Source organism: Pituophis catenifer, unplaced genomic scaffold, assembly GCF_029215685.1.
Source record: "Pituophis catenifer annectens isolate HBS135680 unplaced genomic scaffold, rPitCat1.0.hap2 SCAF_5, whole genome shotgun sequence".
Taxonomy (NCBI): Eukaryota; Metazoa; Chordata; class Lepidosauria; order Squamata; family Colubridae; genus Pituophis; species Pituophis catenifer.
The window spans coordinates 29,315,958-29,341,616 of NW_027256885.1; the positions used below are offsets into that span (position 1 = coordinate 29,315,958).

Genomic DNA, 25,659 nt, shown 5'->3' on the forward strand with positions numbered 1-25,659 from the left:
CACAGGCTGCTGACGGGCCACAACACTCACTTAACAAATGTTTCACTTAGCAACAAATTTTGGGCTCAATTGTGGTCATAGGTTGAGGACTACCTGTACTAGTAATTCAAGGTTTCAGAGGCAGCAACCAGACTCCTCCTCCTCTATTGACTATACAATTTACACCAGTTCAACTATTTTTAGATACCAAGGTTTACATCAGAACAGTGAAGTGAGCAAGCCATTACACTAGCAAGACTTTGTAGAATAGTAGCATCTACAAACCTTACCTTTCCAACTCATCTTCCCCAGGCAAGATTGGTGGCAAAGGGAGTGGAGGCAATGTTGACGTTTTCAGATGGGGGACAGCAATGGTCACAGAAACATGTCCCTTTGAGGAAGATTGCATGGTGAACTGAGAGTTAGCCTGCGAAGTTAAGGATGTCTTACAGTAGACAGAAGATGACAGACACAAAGAAACTAAAGCAGGGCTGTGAATGGTAGATGACTGGGCAGGTGGCAGAGGGGGAATAACTGGCAATGGAGGCAAGGGGGGCAATGGAGGAGGAACCTGAGGTGGGGATGATGTTGGTAAAGGAGGGAGTGACTTTACAGAAGGCAAAGGAGGTGGGACCTTTTGCTCAGCTGACTGTATTTCTTTTGGAGTCACAATTTCTTCCTTTGCTATAGTAAGTTTCATATACTTTGTTCCCACTGTTTTTGAGTCTCTAACTGAAGCAGGTAATTTCTTCTCAGAATTTTCTGTCTTTGTTTTGGCAGGCTCAAGAGTTGTTTTTGTCGCTGCACTGTATTGTAGAATATTTACCATCTCCAGATCAGGAGGATATTTTTCAGGCTTAGCAATTTTTGCCTTCCTGACATCCATTATAGACTCTTTTACTTCAGTTATGCTATTTTCTTTCCTAGAGGACAGGCTAGGTGAGTCCTTGCTCTCCTTTCTATCAACTTTTGCTGAAGCTGCAGCAGCAGCTTCAGCCCTCTCCTTTTTCTTCCTACTCAGCTCGGCTCCCAAACTGGAGGTCAGTGGTAGCTGAACAGGTGAGATACTGGAATGACGACTGCAAGACCCAGTTCTCTGCTTTTTGTTATGAGATGTTGAATGCCTTGAATAAGCAGGACTTCTGCTTCGGGATTTCATGGGCTTCCTATGAAAACAAAATAGGATAAATCAGAATCCCATAAAATCTCAACTGCCATACTTTTATGTTTAAAATCAACCTCTAGCTCTGAAGAAGTACAGTATGCATATTTCTTCAACTGTTTTTCTACTACACCATATATGTTTGGTTTGGGGTTACAAGATATATGAATCCAGCCACTTCAGTTTGTAAACCATGGTTAAGTGCTGCATGAACCCAGCTGGTTTATTCATCAAACCATGGTTAAAATTGGTCATGTTTTAGCCACTTCATAACCCACTCTATGTACAGACACTGACCATGACCCTAAAGCTCCAAGTGCACATTCCAACTTCCTACAGGCTTTTCCGTTTTCTTCTATAGGTTCATGTTATGTGCATATCTTTACTACAAAGTTTTTCTTTAACACGTTTTGACTGAAAGAGAGATGGGAGGGAGGGAAGCTGAGCTGCCTTTGCTTGGGTCAGCATTGCTTTCCAGTTTCACTCTCCCACAATGGTTGTTACTTTCCCAAGATGCCCTTAGAGGTTCCATGTAATCAGAAAAAGAACTCATTTGAGGTTACTTTGTCTTTAGCACCAAGAAGACAGAGTTCACTGGCCAGCTCAGAAAGGGAATACATTTTCAGCTCTGCTGTTCAGCATAGGCTATGTACTTTCCAGTATAGTGTAGCAGTTAAGGTGTTAGACTAGACTAGAAAAACCCAGGTTCTAGTGCATCCTCAGCCACAGAAAATTGCTATGCGACTGTGGGCCAATCACTGTTTTTTTTTACTACATTCTATGTCATGGGGTTATGACAAAAAATAATAAGGGGAGTACTATATGCCTTGCCTACAGCTCCTGAAAAGTAGAAACTAAATTAAAAGTACTGGCAACATCAAAACTCAATATCATGCATCAGAAATCCACACGTTGTTGTTAGTCTTCCCTAGTCCTTCCCTGACAGCAAGTCTTCTCAGTTCTAACATTACTGGACAAAAAGGTTCTAAGAATCAGATCTCAGCAGATCAGTAATCTTATCTAAATTATTCCGAATCCCAAACACTAACATTCCAACCAAGTTAACCTACAAAACACAAAGATTTGAAAACAATTTCTGCAGTTAACTACAGGCAGCTGAGAATGTCTAATGGGAGCACCTCAGGTCTTTGCAGTGTAGATTACTAATCTAAATTTTAGAAGATATAGTAGCTGTTTGAAATATGTTAGCTGCCTCCTTACTTTTTAATTTGTATTTTTTTATTAGTGAAGTACATTACTTTGTTGCTTCTTTATTTTCAGGTTATTTAAAAGTTACCAATAGAAGAGAAGGAACATTGGAAGGTTCTTTCTCCTTGCGTTGCGTGAGAGTCCATTGAATGGGTTATTCCTCGCCTGATAGGCCAGAGACCGAGTAAGAATTTGACTAAACACACCTCCTCTTCTGGTTTAGCCCCAGTTCTGAAACGAAGTCCAGATCTGAAGAGACAAAACCTGAGCGAGAAAGGAAAGCAATGGTAGACCGGAACCCCCATCAAGGGAAGGTATGGACTCTCACGCAGCGTAAGGAGAAAGAACCTTCAGGTAAGTCCAATGTTCCTTCTCCCTTGCGCTGCTTAGAGAGTCCATTGAATGGGATATACCCAAGCTAAATATCCTAAGGGGGGGCAGAAAAAGAGGAGGTAGGCAGACCCTCCAGAGGAAGGACTTGCTGGAGAACTCTGCGACCAAAGGCTGCCTCTGCCAATGCAAACTTGTCCAACTTATAATGACGAATGAAGGATGATGGTGATGTCCAGGTGGCCGCCCTGCAGATCTCAATAAGAGGGGCCTGTGTGGCCCAGGCTTCGGTGGTAGCAGCGCTACGCGTCGAGTGGGCCGTGATGCGGGCAGGAGGCGGTCTTGTTCCTTCGTTCGTAGGCCAGGGAAATGCAGGCCTTGAACCAGCGAGCAATGGTAGAAGAAGAAACCCTTGAGCCAAGCGACATGGGTTGAAAGGACACAAACAAAGATTCAGATTTGCAGAAGGAAGCGGTCCTAACAATATACTTGAGGGCCCGGCGAACATCCAGGTAGTGCCAACGTCATTCGCTGGGATGAGCGGGATTGGGACAGAAGTCAGGTAACACAACTTCCTGTGCCCTGTGAAACAAGGTATTGATTTTGGGGAGAACGGTAGGATCCATCCGCAGAATGACTCGATCCGAATGAAATACACAAGTCCTTGTGTATGGAGAGAGCCGCTAGTTCGGACACCCGGCGAGCTGAGGTGACCGCGACCAGGAAGGCCACTTTGAAGGTCAGAAACTTGAGGCTGGCGGAGGACATTGGTTCAAAAGGTGAGTCCGTTAAGACCTGAAGGACGAGATGAAGGTCCCAGGAAGGGTATCTGTGGATGGGGGGAGGCCGAAGGTTGGAAGCTCCCCGTAAAAAACATCAAACACGGGGATGTCGTGATAGCGAACCGTGATCCTTACAGGAGAGAACAGTCGCCAGGGCCGTGACCTGTCTCTTCAGAGTGTTGACTGTTAGCCCCGCGTTGAGGCCCGCTTGAAGGAAGTCCAGTACTTGCGGAATGGACGCACCTGTGGGGTCAATTCCCGAAGAAACACACCAACGACGGAAGGAAGACCAAGTCGCATCGTAAATGCGAGTGGTGGACTTTCTGCGGGAGGCGACGAGGGTGGAAATTACCTCGGCCGAATAGTGGTCTTTCTTTAAAATCTCCAGCTCAAGAGCCAGGCGGCTAACTGGAACCATTGGGGATCCGGATGGTAAACCGCCCCCTGTTGAAGGGAGATCTGCTCCAGCGGGATTCTCCATGGGCAGTCGATTGATAGCTCCTTGAGGTCCGCAAACCAATGGCGCCGGGGCCAGTATGGGGCGATCAGAATGACCTCTGCCTTTTCCTCCAATATTTTTCGCACTACCCTCAGAATCAGGAGTATCGGGGAAAAGGCGTAGAGTAGACCCGGAGGCCACCTGCATCGAAGAGCGTTGGTCCCCTCGGCCTCCAGAGTCCAGTACCTGGAGAGGAAACAAGGTAGCTGAACATTGGCCGGGCTGTCGAACAAATCTATTAGAGGCTGACCAAAGCAGGATGTAGTTGCCATTCTGCTGGATCTATGGCCATCCCGCTCAGCCAGTCTGCTTGGAGATTGGCGGTACCTGCTGTATTTTGCTTGCAGAGGAAGTAGGTGCTTCTATGCCCAAATCCCCAGTTGAGCGGCCTCGCTCATGAGAATCCTGGAGCGCGTCCCACCCTGTCGATTCACGTGGGCCTTTGTCGTGACATTGTCTGTCCTGAGGAGCACGTGATGCCCGGACAGTTGATGTTGGAAGTGGCGGAGAGCCAGATGGGTGGCTCTCAGCTCCAGCCAGTTGATATCGTTGAGCAGATCCTTGGGCGTCCAACGCCCCTGAGTGATCTGGTCGTTGAGATGTGTGCCCCAGCCAAAAAGGCTGGCGTCCGTGGTGAGTATTAGACGCTGGGGCTCAAAGAAGAGGGACCCTCTCTCCAGAGCTGTGGACATCCACCAGTCGAAGGATTGGAGTACCTTCGGGGGGACCCTGACCCGGGCATTGGAGTTGCTGATGCCCGCCTTTTGGCTTGGTAATAAAAGCCACTGGAGGGGTCGTGAATGCAGTCTCGCCCAGGGGACAATTGCCAAACACGAGATCATTTGACCCAGCAATTGAGAGAGAAGGAGAGGTGCCTTGTGGAGCAACCTGACCTGGTGCACCGTGGCCCGGATGTTGTGTTGTCGTTCCTGCGAGAGGGAGACTAGACCTGCCACTGTATCTATGCGGGCTCCCAGATGCACCAATTCGGTGGAAAGGGTCAGTTGACTCTTCTCCCAATTCATGATGAACCTGTGTTGTTGGAGAGCTGAGATGGTCACCTGGAGATCTTTCTGTGCCTGTTGGAATGAAGATTGAATTAAAATGTCATCCAGGTAGCATTGTAGTCTGACCAGTGACGCCTGTAAATGAGCCGCCACTACATCAAGGAGCTTAGTGAAAATACGGGGGGCGGAAGAAAGTCCAAAGGGCATGGCTCTGTATTGGAAATGAGTCCCCCAGTAGCAAAACCTGAGGAATCTCCTATGGGATGGTCTGATAGGAACATGGAGATAGGCCTCAAGGAGATCAATAGATGACAAGTAATCTCCGAGTCTAATGCCTAGAATTGAATGCAGGGTGTTCATCTTGAAACGCCTGTACCGTATATGAACGTTTAGGAGCTTCAAGTCCAAAATGGCCCTGCTACCCCCGACTTCTTCTGTACCAAGAAAAGAATTGAATAAAAGCCGGCACCCTGATGTTCTGGAGGGACCGGTTCAATGGCCCGAATGGATAATAGGTGCTGGATTTCAGCTTCCATTAGAGCTCTCTTGGCAGGATCAGTGGAAACAGAGCAATTGATGAAGCGTCGTGGGGGATCAGAAATGAACTCCAAGGTGACTCCTAGGGAGACCGTCTGGATGGCCCAAGCATCGGTGGTCGTGGTATGCCACTTGTTGGAAAAATAGGCGAGACGACCTCCAATGGGTCCCGAAAGGGAGGTCTCGTTACTTTCTGCGATAGGGTTGAAAGCCTGAGCCTTGAAAGGGCCATCTGGACTGGGACTGACGAGTGCGCTCCCTGAATGGCTGTCTGTCATGGGACCTGTCGGCTGCATGGCTGAATGGTCGAGAAGGGGCTGGGGCTTGGAACCTGGGGTCTGCGGACCGAAAGGACTGTCTGCGATAGGGAAAGGCAGAACGTCTGGATGTGAAAGGGAGGACCTTTCTTTTGTCCCTACCTTCCACTAGGACAGGTTCCAGAGCTTCTCCAAAAAGGGCTCCCCCTTTAAAAGGGGCCGCCGCGAGATGCCACTTGGTCCTCATGTCCTCATGTCCGCCTGCCAATGACATAACCAGAGCAGTCGACAAGATGTAATGTTGGAAGCCAGGGCTCGCGAAGCATATTTGGCAGAATTGAGAGTTGCATCTGCCGTATACTCCGTGGCAGCGATCAACTTGTTGATATCCTGATGGAGACGAGCATCCTCAGGAGACGCTGTAGCCTGCATCTGCCGGAGCCAAATGAGGGAAGTCCTGGCAAAGAAGGAGGCTGCTGTGGCTGATTTGATAGCCCATGTTGCAGCCTGATGGGTTTTACGGGTAGAGATCTCGGCCCGTCTATCTTCTGTGTGGAGGCCCTCGGCTGCATCGGATGAAAGTATGCTGGGGGAGATCAGGCTGGCCATGGGAACATCAATTGTGGGGAGTTTGAGAAGATCCTCGAGCTCCTGCTCCACCGTGTAGTGTTTCCTGTCTAGGCCATTGGGAGTGGAAATGGAACCAGGTTGGGCCCATTGGCATTGGACAGTATCCATGAAGAGCTTCGGGGAGGGTACAACCTCCTGCTCAGTCACTGCTTCTGTAAAAAGGAGTGTGTTGGAATCACAGTGATCCGAAGTCTCCGTCGTACGTGCAGACGAAACTCCCATATTGGTGGTGACTTTGGCCTCATGTAATAAGGTCTTGAAGAGTTCATGTCTAAAGAGACCCGTGGACCGGGGTCTCTCTGAAGATGAGTCTTCCTCGTTGCCTGAAAGGTCGTAATCAAAGGCCTCCTCTTCATCTAGTACGGATTGGTCACTGCGATGAGAGTGTGAGGGAGAACGGGTGGCAGAAGAAGCATCGCTGTCCAGATGATATGATGCCCTGGATGGCCGCTGCGCTGGAACAGGAGCAGATGACGGGGCCAGAATTCCTCTTTGGGTAAGAGCCGTATCAATGCTTCTAGCCACAGTCTGTGCAATGAGATCACACATTTCCTGAGGGATGGAAGTGGTATGGCCCTCTTCTAGGTGGAGCCCTGCCGCTGTAGGAGTGAAGGTGGCAGGTGGTTGGAAGGCATGAGATTGCCTATCTATAGGTGGGGTGGCATCAGATCCTTGCGCGAAGACCTCTCTGACGATGGTCTGGTCCTCTTGAGCTGCAGTAGAGACATTTGGAGACCAGGAAGAGGTGTCCTGGTGAGGCTGGATGGAGGTGTCCTGCTCCGGGGTTGGAGAGGTTTGAACTGGCATAGTGGAAGGTGGAGAGTGAATGATGGCCTCCGCCTGCTTCTTTGCCTTATCAAATTGTTTGTTCAGCACTAGATGTCTCCTCTTAGCATCCTTTTCTGCAGCAGCAGAAGTAGTAGAGGGTGCAGGGTGAGATGATGAAGCCCTGGAGGAATGCTTCCTTTTGGATCTGCCCTTTTGTTGTGAGGGTGATCTGGAACTCCTTGTGGAATGACTGCGAGTGGCCATCCTTGAGGGAAAAATGGCAGAAAAATATTATAGTGGGCAGGAATGCAGGCAATGATCAAATTAACTCCTGATTTGGTCAGAAAGTGGTAATGCCAATTAGATAGGAATATAAATAAAGGAGCCTCTGCAGAATCACTCTGTAACAGGGTCAATAGGGGTAATATGTTGGCAACAGGCCAAAATAGAGAGCCCCGCTATGGCCGCCTCCCACGATGTGAATCAAAATGGCGCTGGACCGGCAACACGGTCCTCTGGAAGTTTCAAAATGGCGGCCAAGAGACTGGGAGCCGGCAACACAGCTCCAAATTGTTAGAAAAGACCTTGTAGGGTGGCGTGGAGCCAGCAACAGAGCTCCTGAAGCGCCAGGGGTTCAAGATAGCCAGAAGCGCAGGACAGACAAAACTGCCCTATTCGCGCTTAAAATGAGCCCGCTGGGAGTCAGGGCCGACAACACAACCCCTTGATTAATGGCGGCATGGGCTAAGCGAAAGAGAGCTGAGCTCCGGCAACACGGAGGTTTCCTCGATCCCCACGGAGCGAAAACCGACAACACAGTTCCCCACACGCTCCTCCGATAACTTACGAGTAGAAGATCAATAGGCAAATGTAGTCAGAAGACAGCGAGCGAAAAACCAGGAACTCCAACCGCCGGCGGTAACACTCTCCAAACAGCCTCCTAAATAGTTTGCAGCTAACGGGACACTTCAAAAGCCGAAAAAAGACAGAAGTTGTGGAAATTTATCCAATATTAGAGTGTCCAGTGAATGGAGCTAAGGAACACAAGTCTCGAAAGGCCGGACTGAGTAAGGAACTGGGGCTAAACCGGAAGAGGTGTGTTTAGTCAAATTCTTACTCAGTCTCTGGCCTATCAGATGAGGAATAACCCATTCAATGGACTCTCTAAGCAGTGCAAGGGAGAAACATGTAGCTTAGGGTTAAACTGTGGAGTCCTTGGTGCTCTGAGCTTGGCTGTTTGCTTGCAGACATTTCATTACCCAACTAGGTAACATTATCAGTGCTTGGGACTGTGGAGTTTGCTCCTTGTTTATATACTGTTCATATTTAAATGTTTTAGCTTTTTTTAAACCTTTACTACATTCATTATTAACACAGTATGGCTACTGAGACTTTCAGACAGTGGTGTCCACAAATCCAGTTGCCTGGATCATTACATAGGCAAAATTGTACATACAGTTGTTTATGACAAGCACTGTTGACTTAAATTAAGATCAAAGATAAATTAGGCTACAAAACATGTCAGAAACAGCAGTAAACAGTCCACAAAGACAGTAGCGGACACTAAATACATGTGATTGAAAAAAGAACCTCATTAAATCAGTAAACCTGGCTGAACTCAGCCTTAGGCCAATTATTCTAATTTTATTCCACGTTTTGAATAAGCTATCAACAAGTAACTATAAACATATTATTTTCTATTTTAGGCAGTTTAAACTGTTTTCATGGCTTCCGATATGAAAAAAGCTACATGTATTCTTGGGGATACCAAAGTCATATTTACTGATGTTATTTTGGAAACATAAGGACAGACCTCTTATCAAGAACAAAGAGGAATATTCTTTCTTGAATGTAACTTAACTGGGGCCCAGATCTGGGATCTTTCTTTGCAATGATGAGTATCATTACTAGGAATCCCCAATTATCAATAGGAATATAAGTGTTGTAATACTTTAATAAAAACTATTTTGTTTTGGCTGAAAGACTGTTATTCCCATGGAATGCACTCACACATCACACTACAGTGTGGTTTGTTTTAAAAGCTATGGTGGCCTAATTTTACCACAGTGTGCAGACCACAATAGCTCGATTCACCCAACATACTAAGTCATAACCAAACAAACCTCCACAAGGTTAAGTGACATGTGAACCCAACCACAGTCAAATGTTTTGTATGCTTCAGGGCACACTTCCAGGTAAGGTAATATATAAACAGAATACAATATTCTTCATTTGTTCCTCAAATGGCTGTCAATTATAGATTGTTGATTGTAGATTAAATGGACCTACAGTATGTAAAATCTGGCATTAAACTGTAGTATTAACATAGGATGTTGCTTGTTTTCTATCCAGATCAGGCACTTACTTGATGGCACACAATTGTAATCTAGTCCAATCTAGTCCTCCTGTAGCACTCTGCTGGCCAAAACGGGCCACGTGGAGACCCTGCGTGGCCCCCATGAGGCCCATTTTTGCCCTCCCTGGCCTCTTGCAGCACTCTGCCGGCCGAAAATGGGCCACACAGAGGCTCCACGCAGCCCGTTTTGGTTGGCAGAGGCACCACCGCCCAGTCCTTTGATATTTCCAGGCTGACCCCGCGGGCCAGATTTAAGCACCTCATGGGCCGGATTTGGCCCATGGGCCTTGACTTTGACACTGCTGGTTTAGAGGAAGGGCACATTTTTTATACAAGAGTCCAGTGGAGAATACAAGTTAGAAATGGTCAACGAGTTGCAGAACCCAACATATGTAGCAGGTGAGCGGCTAGTACACCAGACAGAACTTTGTAAAGACTATGAAGTGAAATTTAAGAGAATATAAAAAATGAACAGGAATGAGATACCCCCTTGCAGTTTCACATATTTAAATATACAATACTTGTTCTTGTTTGTTCTATTCAAACCCACTTTACTGAGCACATCATAAAGATTGCATCAGCCTTGTGGCGAGATGGGTGGCAAACAAATTTAATAAATACATTTTCTAAAAATAGTTAAGATCAGATGTTTACTCATACAAATTCTTTCTCAATAGACATCGAGATGCTTTCCTGACATTTGGTCTGTGGTGAGCAGGAAACAGCAGCGCCATTTGTCCTACATTATTTAAAAGTAATTGCCCAGAGTTGGAAGAACCAACCACCTTAACCATGGAAATTTGATAATGTGAAGAAAGTAGAAATGATTAATTGTGATATAATAAAATGTTGGATTTGTATTTTCATGATATAAAATAAGCGGACTTATTATTATTATAAGAATTAAACTACTGTAACATTACATAATGAATCAAGGTGAGGATATACAAATAGATGACAATGGGAAGGGACAAAATATAGAAGGGAAAAATTGAATTTGATTAAGATTAAGATTAGAGGTGAGAATGAAGGGTAATATTGGTTCTTAAAAAATAGATGAGAAATGAATACGGCAAAAAGGTAATATAGAAACTGTAAACTTAATTGAAATGGTCTTTTAAAAAAATAGATGAAACTCAATTGAAATGACTAAACATTGTTTAAATTTGTGAACCGGCCAAATGCTCTGTTCAAAGAAAATACATTGTATGTTTGTATGTGTGTTTGTCTAAAAAATAAAAAATAATAAAAAAAAACAAAAAAACCATGGAAACAAAAATATTGGATTCAAAATGTAACACACCAAGTGCAGTGTGTGTGTGTGTGTGTGTGTGTGTGTGTGTGTGTGTACATGCTCTCTCTCTCTCTCTCTCTCTCTCTCTCTCTCTCTCTCTCTCTCTCTCTCTCTCTCTCCATGGTCCAAAGGAAAATTATACAATACAAAGAACCTACCTAATGGTACTTTTTTTCTTATCACACTTGGTGGGCAGTTTGCCTAGTAATCAATACTTGTTTCACAACACTGCATCCATACAAAGTGCTGTATGTTAACTATTATATACTTTCTCTTGAGGTCATTAACTATCCCATTGCAGAGAGAATGGAGCTGTGAGAGACACACTGCATGAACACCATGCAGAATTCACAACTAGGAAGATATGAGCCCTCTAAATCAGGGGTCCCCTACCCCCGGCCCACTACCAGGCTGCAGCCTGTTCGAAACTAGGCTGCGAGAGAAATGGGCAAGCGCACACATCTGCGCTCCACTTGCACGAGCGGAGCGCACTTGCGCTCGAAGTTCCATTCACATGAATGGAGCTTCGTGCGTGAGCACTCTCTGCTCACACAAGTGGAGTTTTGTGTGCAAGCGCAAGCGCCCTCTGCTCAAGCACCCTCTGCACACATGGAAAGCTCAATTTGTGTGTGTAGGGTGCATGTGCTGCTCGTGTGTGGGAATGCGGGTTCAGCTGGATACTCTCTGAAGGGCCCTATTCGTTCTCTTTGTTAATAACATAGGCTGTGCCTGCATAAGCGGAGACATCTCCTTGTAGAACATTCCTGAGGGTTGAAGTAATCTGATAAACGGGGAGATGGGCCCCCTCGGCTGGCAGCAACTGGCAGCAAATATGATAACACAGCCAGAGTTAAGTTTTGTTTTTACCTTTAGTATCGCTTTCCTAGAATTCACGTGATTTACTGTAATGAAACTTATATGGAGAATATATGGATGCTTTTCTATTTCATGCATGTAATATGAGATGTGTAGCCATAATAACGCCTTCTGATGACGCTGTATTTTGATAATTAATAAAAGAGAGGTCTGGAGTCAGCTCGAGGCTCTCTCATCCCGAGAAAACACTTGTCCTGTGTTTTTCCTAAACTGGACCTCCCATGAGAAGCCCGCCAGGATGAATGCAACACTTGTGCGAGCGGAGCTTCACACATGTGCACCTACCACTCACACACCCAACCCCCCCCCCCCCCGCACCAGGCTGCCAAGCTGGAAAGGTTGGGGACAACTGCTCTAAATATTCAAAACAATGGGACAAGACTGTTGTTCAGCACTGCCAGAGTGTTAACTGCTTCACTGAACAGAGAGCTTAGCTCAAATGCTGAAATTCTACATTAAAGCAGGGGTCCCCAACTCCTGGACCGTAGCCCACTACCGGCACATGGCTTATTTGCAACTGGGGCCATGTGAACGGCAGGCAGGCATGCACATGTGTGCACGCAGATCAAGTTGTGCAAGTGGCGGGCCGGTGCATGTGCACACACGTGCACAGCTCAAGTTGTGCAAGTTGAGCTGTGCATGCATGTGTGCCGGCCCTCCACTTGCACAGCATGGTTCCCTCTCCCCCACCCTGCTGAGCCGCCACAGGTTGGGGACTGCTGTATTGAAGTGTTAACAGAAATTATAGAAACATATCCATGGACATGTTAATTCTCTAATGTCCAGTGATAACCAGTATTAGCAGTTTCATTCATTCACATTATAAAGAGAGAATAACATCTTCAAAGCAGAATGAAATCTTATTTAAAGGTGAACAGTATAAAGTTTAGAATCAGTGACAAATATTGACAAGGAGCTCTATTTTCAAAGTTCCTTTCATCTTTTAGGTTTCAATACTGTAATTACCATTTCCCCTAAAATAAGACATCCCCTGATAATAAACCCAATCGGGCTTTTGAGCGCATAGCAATAAGGCCAAGTGCTTATTTCAGGGTTCAAAAAAAATATAACAGTGTGTCTTATTTTTGGGGAAACATGGTAGTTAAAATTACAGTTCACAAGGAGTAATGTAAAAATACACTGCTCAAAAAAAATAAAGGGAACACAAGCAGAAGACATCCGAGATCTGAATGAATGAAATAGCCTTATTAAATACTTTGTTCATTACATACAGTTTTGTGTTCCCTTTAGTTGTTTGAGCAGTGTATAAACTACTGTATGTAAAGAACAAAGTATTTAATAAGGCTATTTCATTCATTCAGATCTCGGATGTCTTCTGCTTGTGTTCCCTTTATTTTTTTGAGCAGTATATTTTAGCTATACTGACTTCCCTTATGGTATTCATAAATCAAGTTATTTTTGAGCACCTAACTACTGTTGTTTATCTAAAGGTTTATCAAAAGTATGTCTATCTCCATTAAAAAGGTCTAGTAAAACAATTATGATAAAACTATCAAAGCAAAACTATATGGAACTATAACTAAAACCACTGGGACTTGCCCATTTTGTTACTAGCATAAAGCTGAGAGAATAGAACACCATGAAGGCTGATAAAATCTGAAACTTCAATACTATATACTTAAGTGGTATATTAAATGTACCTCATTTTCTTTGCTAAAAAAGAAAGTACTTTGCAACACTGAATTTTACATATTTAGTAAGCCCATTCTGGAACCTCTTCCAATTTTAACAATGGCCCAGGAGTATAAGATGCAGTTTAGTCTGGTTTTCAAAAATTGCTTTCTACATTTACACTATATCTGAATTTAGAATGATGAAAACAATTATCAGTAAACCTTAGAAGCTGTGTGTTCGTTTATACACCTGACACAGAAGCTACCCATCTGCATTAACTATAATGTAGTATGTCATCCAACTTTAATGAACTGCAGTTTACTAATCATGATTTGATCAATGATTCTAGTTTGCCAGGTTTTAATGATATGACAAATTGTAGACAAACCAAACTAAAATAAAGATGTTGAAAAACATTAAATTTCTATGCCGCCCATCTTATTGATACAGCAATTCTGGGCAGCTAACATGCAAGACTCAATGCTCATTGCAATTAACTTTTCATATTCAATTCTGTTTTAGAATGATATATCCAATCATATCAGTGTCATATTGGCTGAACTGGCTTCTTTTCAACTTCACATTCTCCAAATCAGTAAGACAGAAATTGTTACCTAGGATACAATATTGCAAGACAAACAAATTTGTACCTTAAATCAGGCTGCTTTAATATTGTGCCCCCCCCCCATGTGTTAGACTCCAACTCCAGTCTCACTAGCATGAGGATACTACTTTGTAATAGCAGGTGTTATAATACAACACATAGGGAAAAATCATGGTGGGAAAGGCTACCCTAATGAATCATAATAAATATAAAGTATTTTCTGTTTTGAGGGACAATAACAAAGATTCTGGGACATTAGCCCCTTCAGTTACGTTTGTATTTAAGAGGCCCAACAGTTCTGATTTAAGTACAAAGACCAAATACCTGGAAACAGGACTACGGCTCAGAGACCGCTTGGAAACAAAAGGACTGCTGGAGCTCCTTCGATTGAATGGGCTGGGGCATCTTCTGCTGTATGAACCACTTCCCCTTTCAAAGCTGGATGAACGCCTCCTGCTGTATGGGCTGACTGACCGCTGTCTCCTGCCATAAGGTCTGGGAGAACATATATTGGATTGGTAAGCAGGTCCCTTATATGGAGGACTGACTGATGGTCGTCGTGAGGATACACTAGGACTCTTCTTATAGGAATCATAGTTACTGGATGTGTGTGAGTGTGGAGGGCTGTTGTCATAGTCCTGTGTATCAGATGCTCCTGAGGGAATGTCATCTTGTTTGGGACTATCTGACCATTTATGGTGTGGACTTCTGGATTTCCACTTTGGACTGTCCAGTGACTTGTAGCTTTTGGGGGCATCTCTTTTCTGATGACTTTTACTGTGATCCTTGTAACCAGATTTCGCCTCCTGCTCTTTCCTAGACTTCTCTTTATGCAGTTTGCCTGACCGAGACTCTTTGCTACTACTGGTACTCTTGAATGACTTAGATGAATGGTCATCATTCTCCTCATGTAGCCTTTTGGAAGTCCCAGATATTCTATCTTTACTAGAACTCAACTTGCCTGAGGACTCTTGATTCCTGTCCAGTCGCTTCTCCTTGTCCCCCAACTTACTTTTCATCAAGTCACGGACATGCTTGTGGTGCTGCTGCTGCTGTCTATGTAATCGATCACTCCTGTCCGATGTACCTTTCCTTTCATCATTTTCTCTACATTCCAACTTGAGGACTGCTTCATCTGAGAAGGTGTCAGAATCAGAGCTGATATCGTCATATTCTACCAATGGCTTGATCATGCTGCCAAGTGTTGCACCTCCTTCTTGGGACCCCAATAGTGAATCTTTGGAATGCTTGGATCTGTGTCTTTTATGCTTAGAAAGCCGGTGCCTCTCTCTGTTTGAGCTCCCACTGCTGGACACTGCACCTTGATGCAAAGACTCCCCTCCTCCCGCATTCTTCTTGTCCCCATGTCTCTCTGGGTTTGGCATTCCTTCTCCACTGTGCTTGAAGAGGGAGGAATTCTCCAAAAAGCCCAAATCTTCAAGACACCCACACCACGATGGAAGGGCTATTTTCTCTTTTGTTACCTACGTCCTACATTCAACCCACTTGTCTCTTTACATGAGGATAGATGGGGGTTGCTCTATGAATGCTGGATTCTAAAATAACATGCAAAAAATATAGTAAGATAAAGCTGTCTCAGAAATAGAGCTAAAACTGAGTTGAGCCCACCTTTCAAACTGGAGAAAAATAACTTTTTTGTCAAAATATCCTCTGATCACACACAAGTAGGACGGGAAGATAAGGTTTTTTAACCAAGTAAACACCTACTCTTCCTTAATTCCAGGTCTCAATTAACTCCTAGTTTTAGGATATAAATTGCCCAAAAGGGTTGATTAAAGAGGTAAAAATACAAATAAACCCGTGTTTGTAAATAGGCAAGGAGCTGAACTTTTCAAAAACAAAAAGTCTTGGAAAGAGACTGGTTCACTTGCAGATTTTTGAAACAGGGGTCCCCTAATAGTAGTCTCCTAAAGTACTTAAAAGAAGTGGACTCCCTTGGGTCAAGGCTGCCTTGCCATTAACTAAAGGGCTCACGTCCTTACAAAATGATAGCGGGGTCTGAAATTATTTGCTATCTCCTTAACTTCCTGAGAGGAGTTACTATAAACACCCTCCAGCCCGCCCAGGCTCATTGGACAAATCCTGGAGGCCAGTCACCAAGTTCAATGAGCCTCTCCTAAGGGAAGACCCCCTTCTTCAGCCTGAATTCCTAGTTAAGTTCCCCAAGCCAGGATCCCCATCTTTTTCTACCTACTTCCCAGACCGAAACGGCGCTGTTTCCAGATTAGGGGGAGGGGAGAGGAAGGAAAGTGAGAAGGAAAGGTTAGCCACTAATTCTTGCGAGAATACGAAAAAAAATCGCCGTCGTTGTCCTCCTTCCAGCCGCCAACACCGTGGCTCGTTTAGTACAGCTCGGGGACTCCTCTCCCCCAACTCCTCTCTACCTGGTCCTAGTTCTCCAAATATCGCGAGAACATGCACGTGCGTGCGCGTACATCCGGCTCTCATATAGGCGCACGCGCTCCCCCACAGCCTTTTTTTACACGAGGTTTGGTGCCATGTTCTCGCGGGATCTGGGCTTCTTTTTCCTCAAAACATGGATGGCCCTAAGAAGTTAGAACTAAAACACACTATTCTTGATTAAAAATTTTGTTACTGAAAAACCAACACCGAAAAAAAGGAGTTTGGTTCCAGGCAGTCACTTTTCCTCTCAATCGTTAACAACTGAGAAAAAACATAGTTTAGATACATTATAACGCTTTTGTGCGATCCTAATTCATTCTGATTTCCTTCTACGAAATGTATTAAAGTTATTAAACCTTATCATAAGACAGCTGCAGATGGGGGGTTTTTTGGTCTTTCCACAAAAACCTAATAGCCTCTGGCTCATTACAAAATCACAAAGTGATTTAGAAACGGCCACTCCCCTTCCCCTTTTTCTCGCAATACATGCTTATTAAGCAACTTGGGAAACGACATCCTGTCAGCATCAGACGTGAGAAAAATGTGCCACTCCGGATAACGCTTTATGAGAAAGTCTATGGAGATTCTCAGTCATACAGGTCATGGTTGTCCCAAAGGTGCTGGATTTTCTTGTTTTCTCTTTGAAGACGTTTCACTTCTCATCCAAGAAGCTTTGGATGGTGGGGAATGGAAGGATTTATACTCCTTGCAGACAGAAGGATTTATAAATACTTTCATTCCTCACCATCCAGTCAGAGCTGAGGCAGCTTCTTGGATGAAAAGGAAACGTCTTCAAAGAAAAAACAGGAAAGTTCAGTTGCCTCCTGAAAAAGCACCTTTGGGGCTTTATGAGAAACCATTCTGTACTTGAAAACAGCGGAAAAAACCCTGCCACTCCCAGAGGTGCTTTTTGAAGAGGCAACTGGACTTTCTGGTTTTTCTTTGAAGACGTTTCGCTTCTCATCCAAAAAGCTTCTTCAGCTCTGACTGGATGGTGGGGAATGGAAGGATTTATAAATCCTTCCATCCTTCAGAGCTGAAGAAGCTTCTTTTTTCTTCAAAAAAAGAATGCCGGTCAAGTTTGTCCTTTGGGACAAATATAATCTGAATAACAGAGAAATTCCAGACACCTGCCAGCTACTGTATTCCTGCGGAGGTTAAAGCGGACGTCCCTTTATATAATTAGAGGGGGGGGTGAAGAAAAAAGACGATTTCAAATCTCGCGAGAGCTATTGGTCTTCCTGCCATTGTATTGGCTGTCACCCGGGATTCTCGCACAACTTTTTGCGCTTGTTACGTTTCGAACTTGGAGAGGAGGAGCGGGGAGGTGGGTTGGCCGTTGCTGCGCAGTAGCCGCTGGGGCTGAGGGAGGCTGCTTTTGCCAACCCGCCCCTTTCTCACCACGGGAGAGGGGGCTCGCTGACGCCGCTCCGGGGGGTGGGGGCGGTGCCTGTCCTCTTTCCCCCCACCGTTCTCGGAGGGATGAAGGCAACTCAGGGCAACGCCGAGTGTGGGCGTTGGGACTTCCGGCTGGGGGAAAGCGCTTGCTCGCCTCCACCATGGCTGAATGTTTAGGAATGTTGAAGTCATGAAGGCCCTCTGATTGGATGGGAAGATCTCTTTAACAACTGCTCAGTAAGGGATTGCCCATGCAGCAATGATAGTCGGGATAATCGTGCATTTGGGAAATTGGGATCATGCTTTCAGAGTTAATATTTATAAATGAATCCGTGTTTTGAAGTGAAAACATTCTCAACAAGCTCCTCTTACCTTAGTTGTATGTCCCTCTTTCAATTTTTTTGTACTTCTCCATTTTGTAGGGGATGGTTTCAAGTTATCAGAATAGCAGTATAAAGAGTTAACTAAGTTTGACCCAATAAAGTAATACAATATAGTAAATTGTAATTTTCCATAATGTAGACTAGCACATAGCTTGTATATTATATTCTTTGTTTACTTGCCTAGAGTTAGTATTTTAAAGTATAGCCACAATGTTACGTAGCTAGAGCACAGCCATATTTGCCCAATATGTGGCCGCTGTTGAAGAATGACATACACAGCTTCTGGCTTGAGATACATACCAGGTATTGGGTTGTACAGAAAAACAACATAAGAGAATACCAAGATGATGAGAACTGAAGGGGCTGGGTGCTTAGCAACACAGGCCTAACTAATTTTAAAGGTAGAATAGAAGATTATAGGCGGACTGTAAGCATGTGACTGAACCAGACCTATCAACTCGGCCTGCTTAGGAAGGACCTGCGACCGGTGAAAGGGATGTATAAAATATGCTATCTGTAACTAGATGTGGACTTCTATTGTGTCAGTGTAGCAGAAAAATAAAGGCGATGGACTTTGAAATCAAGAAAAAGTTTATTTTTGGCCAAAAATAGGTTCAGACAGATCAATTGATCTGTTGCTTCTGAACCAAGACCCCTGTCCAAGACATGCATTCTTATATCCTTCAATAATAGCAAAACAGGAAATTTGTGAAATAAACCTCTTACATGGTAGGCTCACCCCCTTCCCTTATCGATTAGGCAGGAAAGCTGATTCATGCTGATCTATGTGGTTTAGTTCTGCATTTTGACATGGCAAGAGAAATTAGCTAACTGTGGTTTAACTTTTTGAACCCAGCAACTGTCTCTTTGCCTGTGGTTTGCCTTCTTGAACTCTGTAACTGTCTCAAGTCAAAGGGGCCTTTCAGAGTTCATTCAGGCTGACCCCATATTATTTCACTCTTATATTCAAATTTCACTTTACGTCCTACTTTATCAGAGAAGTCTCACCTGCTCTTTGCAAACAGCTTAATAAATCTTACTTCTGGTTGATCCAAGTATTGTGTGAATTTGTTATGCACAATTTTTTCTTTGATTTTTTTCAGAGAGTTTTTTGTGTAACCATGCTGGTTTCTTCTTGGATTTCTTGTTTTTCTTTTTCAGTGGTATTGAGCTGGTCTGGGCTTTTATAATATTTTTCAGAGCTTCCCAAGCTTCTTGAGTTGTTTTCCCCTTTAAGATTTTCATCCATGGAATTCTTCCCAAGTGCTAACTTTGTTAAAATCAGCTCTTTTAAAGTCTAAGACACTGATTTGATTATGTTCTATTGCTTGTCTTTGCATTATATTGAATTCCAATATGAGGTGCTCACTGTCCCCCAAAGTTCTGGCAACTTCAACCCCCTTTATCACTTCTTCTCTGTTAGTAAGAATTAGGTTCAGTATAGCAGTCCCTCTAGTTCCCTCTTGTACCTTTTGGATGACAAAGTTGTCAGCTAGGTTGGTCAGGAACCTGTTCCATCTCCCACTTGAAGCAGTTGGTTTCCCAGTTGATATCAGGGTAGTTAAAGTCTCCCATTACTACTGTGGTATATTTCCGATATATGTTTGTTTGGGGTTTTTTGCTTTGTAATTTGATGGTTTATTTATTAAATTTATGTTTTATTTACTTTATTTGAATAACATATAAAAATTCAATTTCAATCAAACTGTGTTGTCTGTGTAAGAAGTTCGCACCCACCCCTTTCCTAGAGGAATGAAATATTTTGGGAAATATTAAAAAGGCAGAATATTATGTTTCCCTGGATGAGAAATGGAGAAGCATGTTTTAAAGACGAAGCAGCTCCCATCTTCCTGCCACCACCCTTTGTCAATGGGCCAGAGGTAGAAACTCAATCTTTGTCAATGGACCATCTGCAACACAATAGGACCCATCTAGCAACAGAAACTAACACAATAGGACCCATCTAGCAACAGAAACTCACCACATGGCACCTGGGAAGATTACATCAGCCAGCAAGGCTAGCTAAGACCCCCACCCCCTGGGAGTCTGACAACCAATCAGGATACTCTTTCTGGGCCCCAGGAAGTTCAAAGCCAGAGAGGGCATAAAACCTGGGGACTCACTGCATCTCGACCCTTTTCTGTTCAGGAACTCAAACCATGTGATCCTGTCCACCATTAAACCATCTTTCCAAGCAGTCTCCATGTTTCCAGTGTCTTTTTCCCCACTTGGAGTTGAACCCAGAAGGATATTTCTTCCTACATCTGGGTACAGTTGTTTTTAGGCAATTGTAATCAAAGTGTTTACAATAACATTCATCACAATAACATTGATACTATAATAACAATAACTAGCTGAATACCTGTGCTCCGCTACAAAACTATGTGATCGGGCTTGATAAATCGACATTTACAGCTTGAAAACTAATGAGTAGTTACGATTGGCCTCTCCTCTCCCCTTCTCTCCCTCAGGCTTGCCGCACAGAGGCCTCTCCTATCCCCTTCTCTCCCTCAGGCTTGCCCCACAGAAGCCTCCCCTATCCTATCCCCTGCTTGCTGCTGTGAAAGTAAAACTGAAACTCCTCTGCTTGTGTTTTGCATTTGGAACAGATTTCTTTTCAGGTGGGGAGGGGGAGTAGAACTCCTTAGCATCAGAGCGTGTTAATAATAATATAGGAAATACTAATGCTCTGATGGTCATTTTGAAAAATCCTTTCTTAGTGAGCACCTAGAAGCCAAGATGAACATATGTAGCAAATTTCAAGTTTGTAAGCTTTAAGGTTCTGGAGGTTTTGTGATGATGCGTTAGTGGTATTTCACTTTTATATATGTAGATTATTTGACTTATCAAATTTCCATTTTAACATTTATCCTTTTTATGTCCCTACATTTCTAACTTCTGTTTTTATTGTCTAACCTTTGCTAAAATAAGTCCCATGTCAAAAATTATTCACTTTCTTCTTCGTCCTTAATAGTAAGCGTTAGTCTATCCATTTCTGCACATTCTAATATTTTCTTTTTTTATTTTATTAAAAAGTTTTTAAAAAATTTTACAAATGTTTTCCCATCCCACCTCCCACCTCCCTCCCCAACCCTCCCCCCCCGACTTCCCAGAGCAAAATACAGGGTATAGAATTTAACAATCATATACTAACTAGTCTCTATACTAGTCTCTATAACCGTACAATCTGTAATTATACCCAGCAAGGTATAATTTCTTTGTCCTTAATAGTAAGCATTAGTCTATCCATTTCTGCACATTCTAATATTTTCTTAATTACACTCTCATCTGTCGGGATCTCATCACACTTCCATTGTTGAACATATACAATTCTAGCTGCAGTTAATACATGTAAAATCAAGTATATAGTCCCTTTGTCATATCTTTCCAGCAGAATGCCCAATAAAAATATTTCTGGTTTCATGTCTATATGCTGTTTTATCATTTTTTCCAACCAAGTATGTATTTTCATCCAGTATTTTTTGGCTTTTGGACATGTCCACCACATATGGTAATATGAACCAGGTATTTGATTGCATTTCCAATATTTAGCAGACCTATCCTTATACATTTTTGCCAGTCTTGTTGGTGCAAAATGCCATCTATAGAACATTTTATACAAATTTTCTTTATGTGCAGTTGACATAGTCAATTTAACATTTCTATCCCACAATTTCTGCCATTTGTCCAGTTCTACTGCATATCCAAAATTTTTAACCCAAACAATCATTGTCTCCTTTACCTGCTCACTTTCAAGTGTGATACCTAAGTAGTAACAATATATTTTCTTTATCAGTTTTTCATCTGTTCCGGTTAATATCTGGTCCAATTCTGTTAACTCTTTACTGAAACCATACATTTTAGCATCTTTCTCATATCAAGATTGTATCTGCACTTGTGGCCACCATGCGATGTCCATCCCTTGACTACTAAGTTCCTGCTTGGTTTTTAATTCCCCTTTTTCATTCAAAATATCTTGATATCTTAAAATTTTTCCATATTAATAACATTAGGATACATTAATGCTTCTATTGTGTATAGCCAGACTGGTATTTTCAAGTAGTAGTGTACTTTAATTTTAAGCCATACTGATAACAGTTCATTTCTAACATAATGTCTTTGAAAGTAACTGTGTATCTTACTCTTCCCATACCATAAAAAAGCATGCCCACCTAGTTGAAGGTCGTGTCCTTCTAAAGTTAATAGTCTTTTATGCCTCAAATTGAACCATTCTTTCACCCATGTAAGTACCAAGGCCTGGTAGTACAATTCCCAATCTGGCAGCCCAAAGCCCCCTCTTTTTTTGGAGTCTTGCAAAATGGTGGGGGGCACCGTTTTGCGGTGGTTCTCCTATCTCTCCGACCAGTCGCAATCTGTGTTGACGGGGGCAGCGGTCGACCCCGAGGCGCCTTGTTTGTGGGGTGCCACAAGGGTCGGTCCTCTCGCCCCTCCTGTTCAACATTTATGTGAAGCCGCTGGGTGAGATCATCCGTGGTTTTGGGGTGGAGTTCCATCAGTACGCTGATGACACTCAGCTGTACATCTCCACCCCAGACCATCCCAACGATGCCTTGGAAGTGATGTCCCAGTGCCTGGAGGCCATGCGGGTCTGGATGGGGAGAAACAGGCTTCGACTCAACCCTTCCAAGACCGAGTGGCTGTGGCTGCCGGCGTCCCGGTATAGCCAGCTGGTGCCATCGCTGGTTATTGGGGGCGAATCACTGGCCCCCACGGAAAGGGCCCGCAACTTGGTGCGCCCCTTTCTAGATCGGGACTCCTTACGCACGGTCACTCAAGCACTCATCACTTCTCGTATGGACTATTGTAACGCTCTCTACATGGGGTTCCCCTTGGGGTGAACCCGGAGGCTCCAACTGGTGCAAAATGCAGCCGTGCGGGGGATTATGGGAGCGACGGGGCGCTCCCACCTGACACCTCTCCTGCGCGAGCTGCATTGGCTTCCGGTGGACTTCCGGGTGCGCTTCAAGGTGTTGGTGACCACCTTTAAAGCGCTCCATGGCTTAGGGCCGGGGTACTTACGGGACCGCCTTCTGCCACCAATTGCCTCCCACCGGCCGGTTCGCTCCCACAGAGACGGCCTCCTCAGGGTGCCATCACCCAGACAATGTCGGCTGGCGACCCCCAGGGGGAGAGCCTTCTCTGTGGTGGCACCTACCCTCTGTAACGATCTACCCCCAGAGATACGAGTGATCCCAGACCTCCGGACTTTTCGTCGGGCCCTTAAAACTTACTTTTTTCAGTTAGCCGGGCTGGCCTGATTCTATGTTGGTTTTAAAGTTTGATACTGATTTTTAATTGAAATGTTTTAAATTATGGGCCAAATTCATTTAATTATTTTTAAAATTATTTTAACTTTTGTGTACAAATGTTTTTATTTTGGCTGTTCACCGCCCTGAGTCCGAAAGGAGAAGGGTGGTATATAAATCTAATAAAAGATAAAGAAAGATAAAGATTTTCAAACCTATTCTTGCTGTTTTCCCTAGCCAAATATATCTTAATATTTTATTTAGTTCATCAAAATATTTTCCCCCAATTTTATTGGAATTGTTTAGAATAAATATAATAGTCTTGGTAAAATATTCATTTTTGTAGTAGCTATTCTTCCTGTTAATGACAGTTGCCGATCTTTCCATTTCTCCAAATCTAGTTTAATTTGTTGCATCAGTTTCATATAATTGTCCTCTTTAATTGTTGCACATTTTTCTGTTAATTGTATTCCTAGGTACTTCACTTTTTTAACTATCTGTATATCAATTCTTTCCATCAACACTCTTTTTGTGTTTCTGTGAGATTTTTGACTAAAATCTTTCTTCTTTATTTATTTTCAATCCTGCAACTTCCCCATATTCTTCTGTCTTTCTAATTAAACTCTCAGGTGTGCCTCCTTTCAATACTCAAGAAAGAAAACCCCCGACTCCATTTTCATAGAGAAAGGTACTTTTACTGAGTATGAACTGAATGCAACCAAAGAAAAGCAAGGTCTAAAGCAAAAGGCGCAAAAATTACATATAGAAAGCATCCCCAAAATCCTTCCCCCAACCGTCCAGCGACATTTATCCAATCCACATTCCCCCCAGGGGTCATATGGGGTGCAACGTCCAATAGTGCCATCCTTCTGCTATGCCACGACGGTCGACCTTGAGTTATCAGCTTCAAAGAAAACGCTGAAGAAAACCTTCTCTTCTCCACCAGCTCACTTCCCCCCTCCCAGGCATTCCAATAGCTCCCCCCTTTTCATGGCAGCCGAGCAAGCAAGGAATGAAAAAGCGGAGGCTGACATTCGGCCCTCCTGCAGAAGAGACATTCCTACAAGAAAACCAAAATAAAAAAATAGATAATTACAGAACCAGAACCATGACAATAACATCAAGATGAGCCTGTAGTACAGTGGACTAAAGCACTGTTATTAACATCTGCTGCTTGCAATTACTGCAAGTTCAAATCTCACCAGGCTCAAGGTTGACTCAGCCTTCCATTCTTTCAAAGGTAGGTAAAATGAGGACCCAGATTGTGGGGGCAATAAGCTGACTTTGTATAAATATACAAAAGTATGAAGGCTATTGCTTAATGCATTGTAAGCCGCCCTGAGTCTCTGGAGAAGGGCGGCATATAAATTAAAGCAAAAAAAAAAAAAGATTAAGGTTTATCAGGATATTTGGAATGAAACAATTGCAGTTGTTTTGGAGCCCGAACATCTTGCTTATTTACCCATATTTCTTTGACTTCAAAATGCTGTTCCCCTTCAATTAGTATGGGGACAGGAGGAGGTTCTTGGTCCGGACGCAAAGGGGACGAACGCTCAGGTTTCCGCAGACTGACATGAAATACCAGATGAATTCTCTGCAAGTTGCACCGTAACTGGGTTAATGATACGGACTATAGGAAAAGGACCCATGTACTTGGGCCCAAGTTTTTTCGATTTTTGGGTAGTTTGCAAGTACTTGGTGGAAAGGAAAACCCTATATCCTACCTTATAATCCCAACCCTGAAATCTTTTCTTATCAACTTGGGCTTTATGAGCTTGGTGGGCCCCGTCCAGGGCCTTGCGTGTTACTGACCAAGTACCACGTAACTGTTCAATCCACTCAGCCAAAGAGGGTATCTGTGGGTTTTCCTGAGGCAACTCCGGAATGGGTACAAAATCTTGGCCGGAAGCTACTTTAAAGGGAGTAAACCCAGTACTGCTATGTATAGAGTTATTATAGGCAAACTCTGCAAACGGCAGCAAATCTGCCCAGTTATCTTGTTGATAGTTTATGTAACATCTCAGGTATTGTTCTAACACCGAGTTAGTTCTCTCACAAGCCACATTGGTCTGAGGGTGGTGGGTGGAGCTTAACCCCTGGGCGGAGCCTAACAACCCTAGGAACTCTTTCCAAAAGTGGGAGGTGAACTGGACCCCTCTGTCCGAAATTATTCACTCTGGAGCCCCATGTAATCTGTACACATGTTGGACAAAAAACTTTGCAAGAGTTTTAGCAGAAGGGATCTTGGGACATGGGATAAAA

The 25,659-nt window shown here is 43.7% G+C and overlaps 1 protein-coding gene across 4 annotated transcripts in view; it reads right to left on the reverse strand.

Annotated features, from left to right (window-relative positions):
• The window catches only part of CDK12 (cyclin dependent kinase 12), a 170,808-nt gene extending 155,326 nt beyond the window's left edge, over nucleotides 1-15,482 (reverse strand). For all 4 annotated transcript variants that reach the window (XM_070944431.1, XM_070944430.1, XM_070944429.1 and 1 more), the window contains exons 1-2: nucleotides 14,250-15,482; nucleotides 270-1,145 (exon numbers count right to left, since the gene is read on the reverse strand). In XM_070944431.1, the coding sequence (XP_070800532.1) occupies nucleotides 270-1,145; nucleotides 14,250-15,310 (1,937 nt within the window). In that variant the 5' untranslated portion in view covers nucleotides 15,311-15,482. The remainder of the gene's footprint in view (nucleotides 1-269; nucleotides 1,146-14,249) is intronic.
• Nucleotides 15,483-25,659: the final 10,177 nt, after the last annotated feature.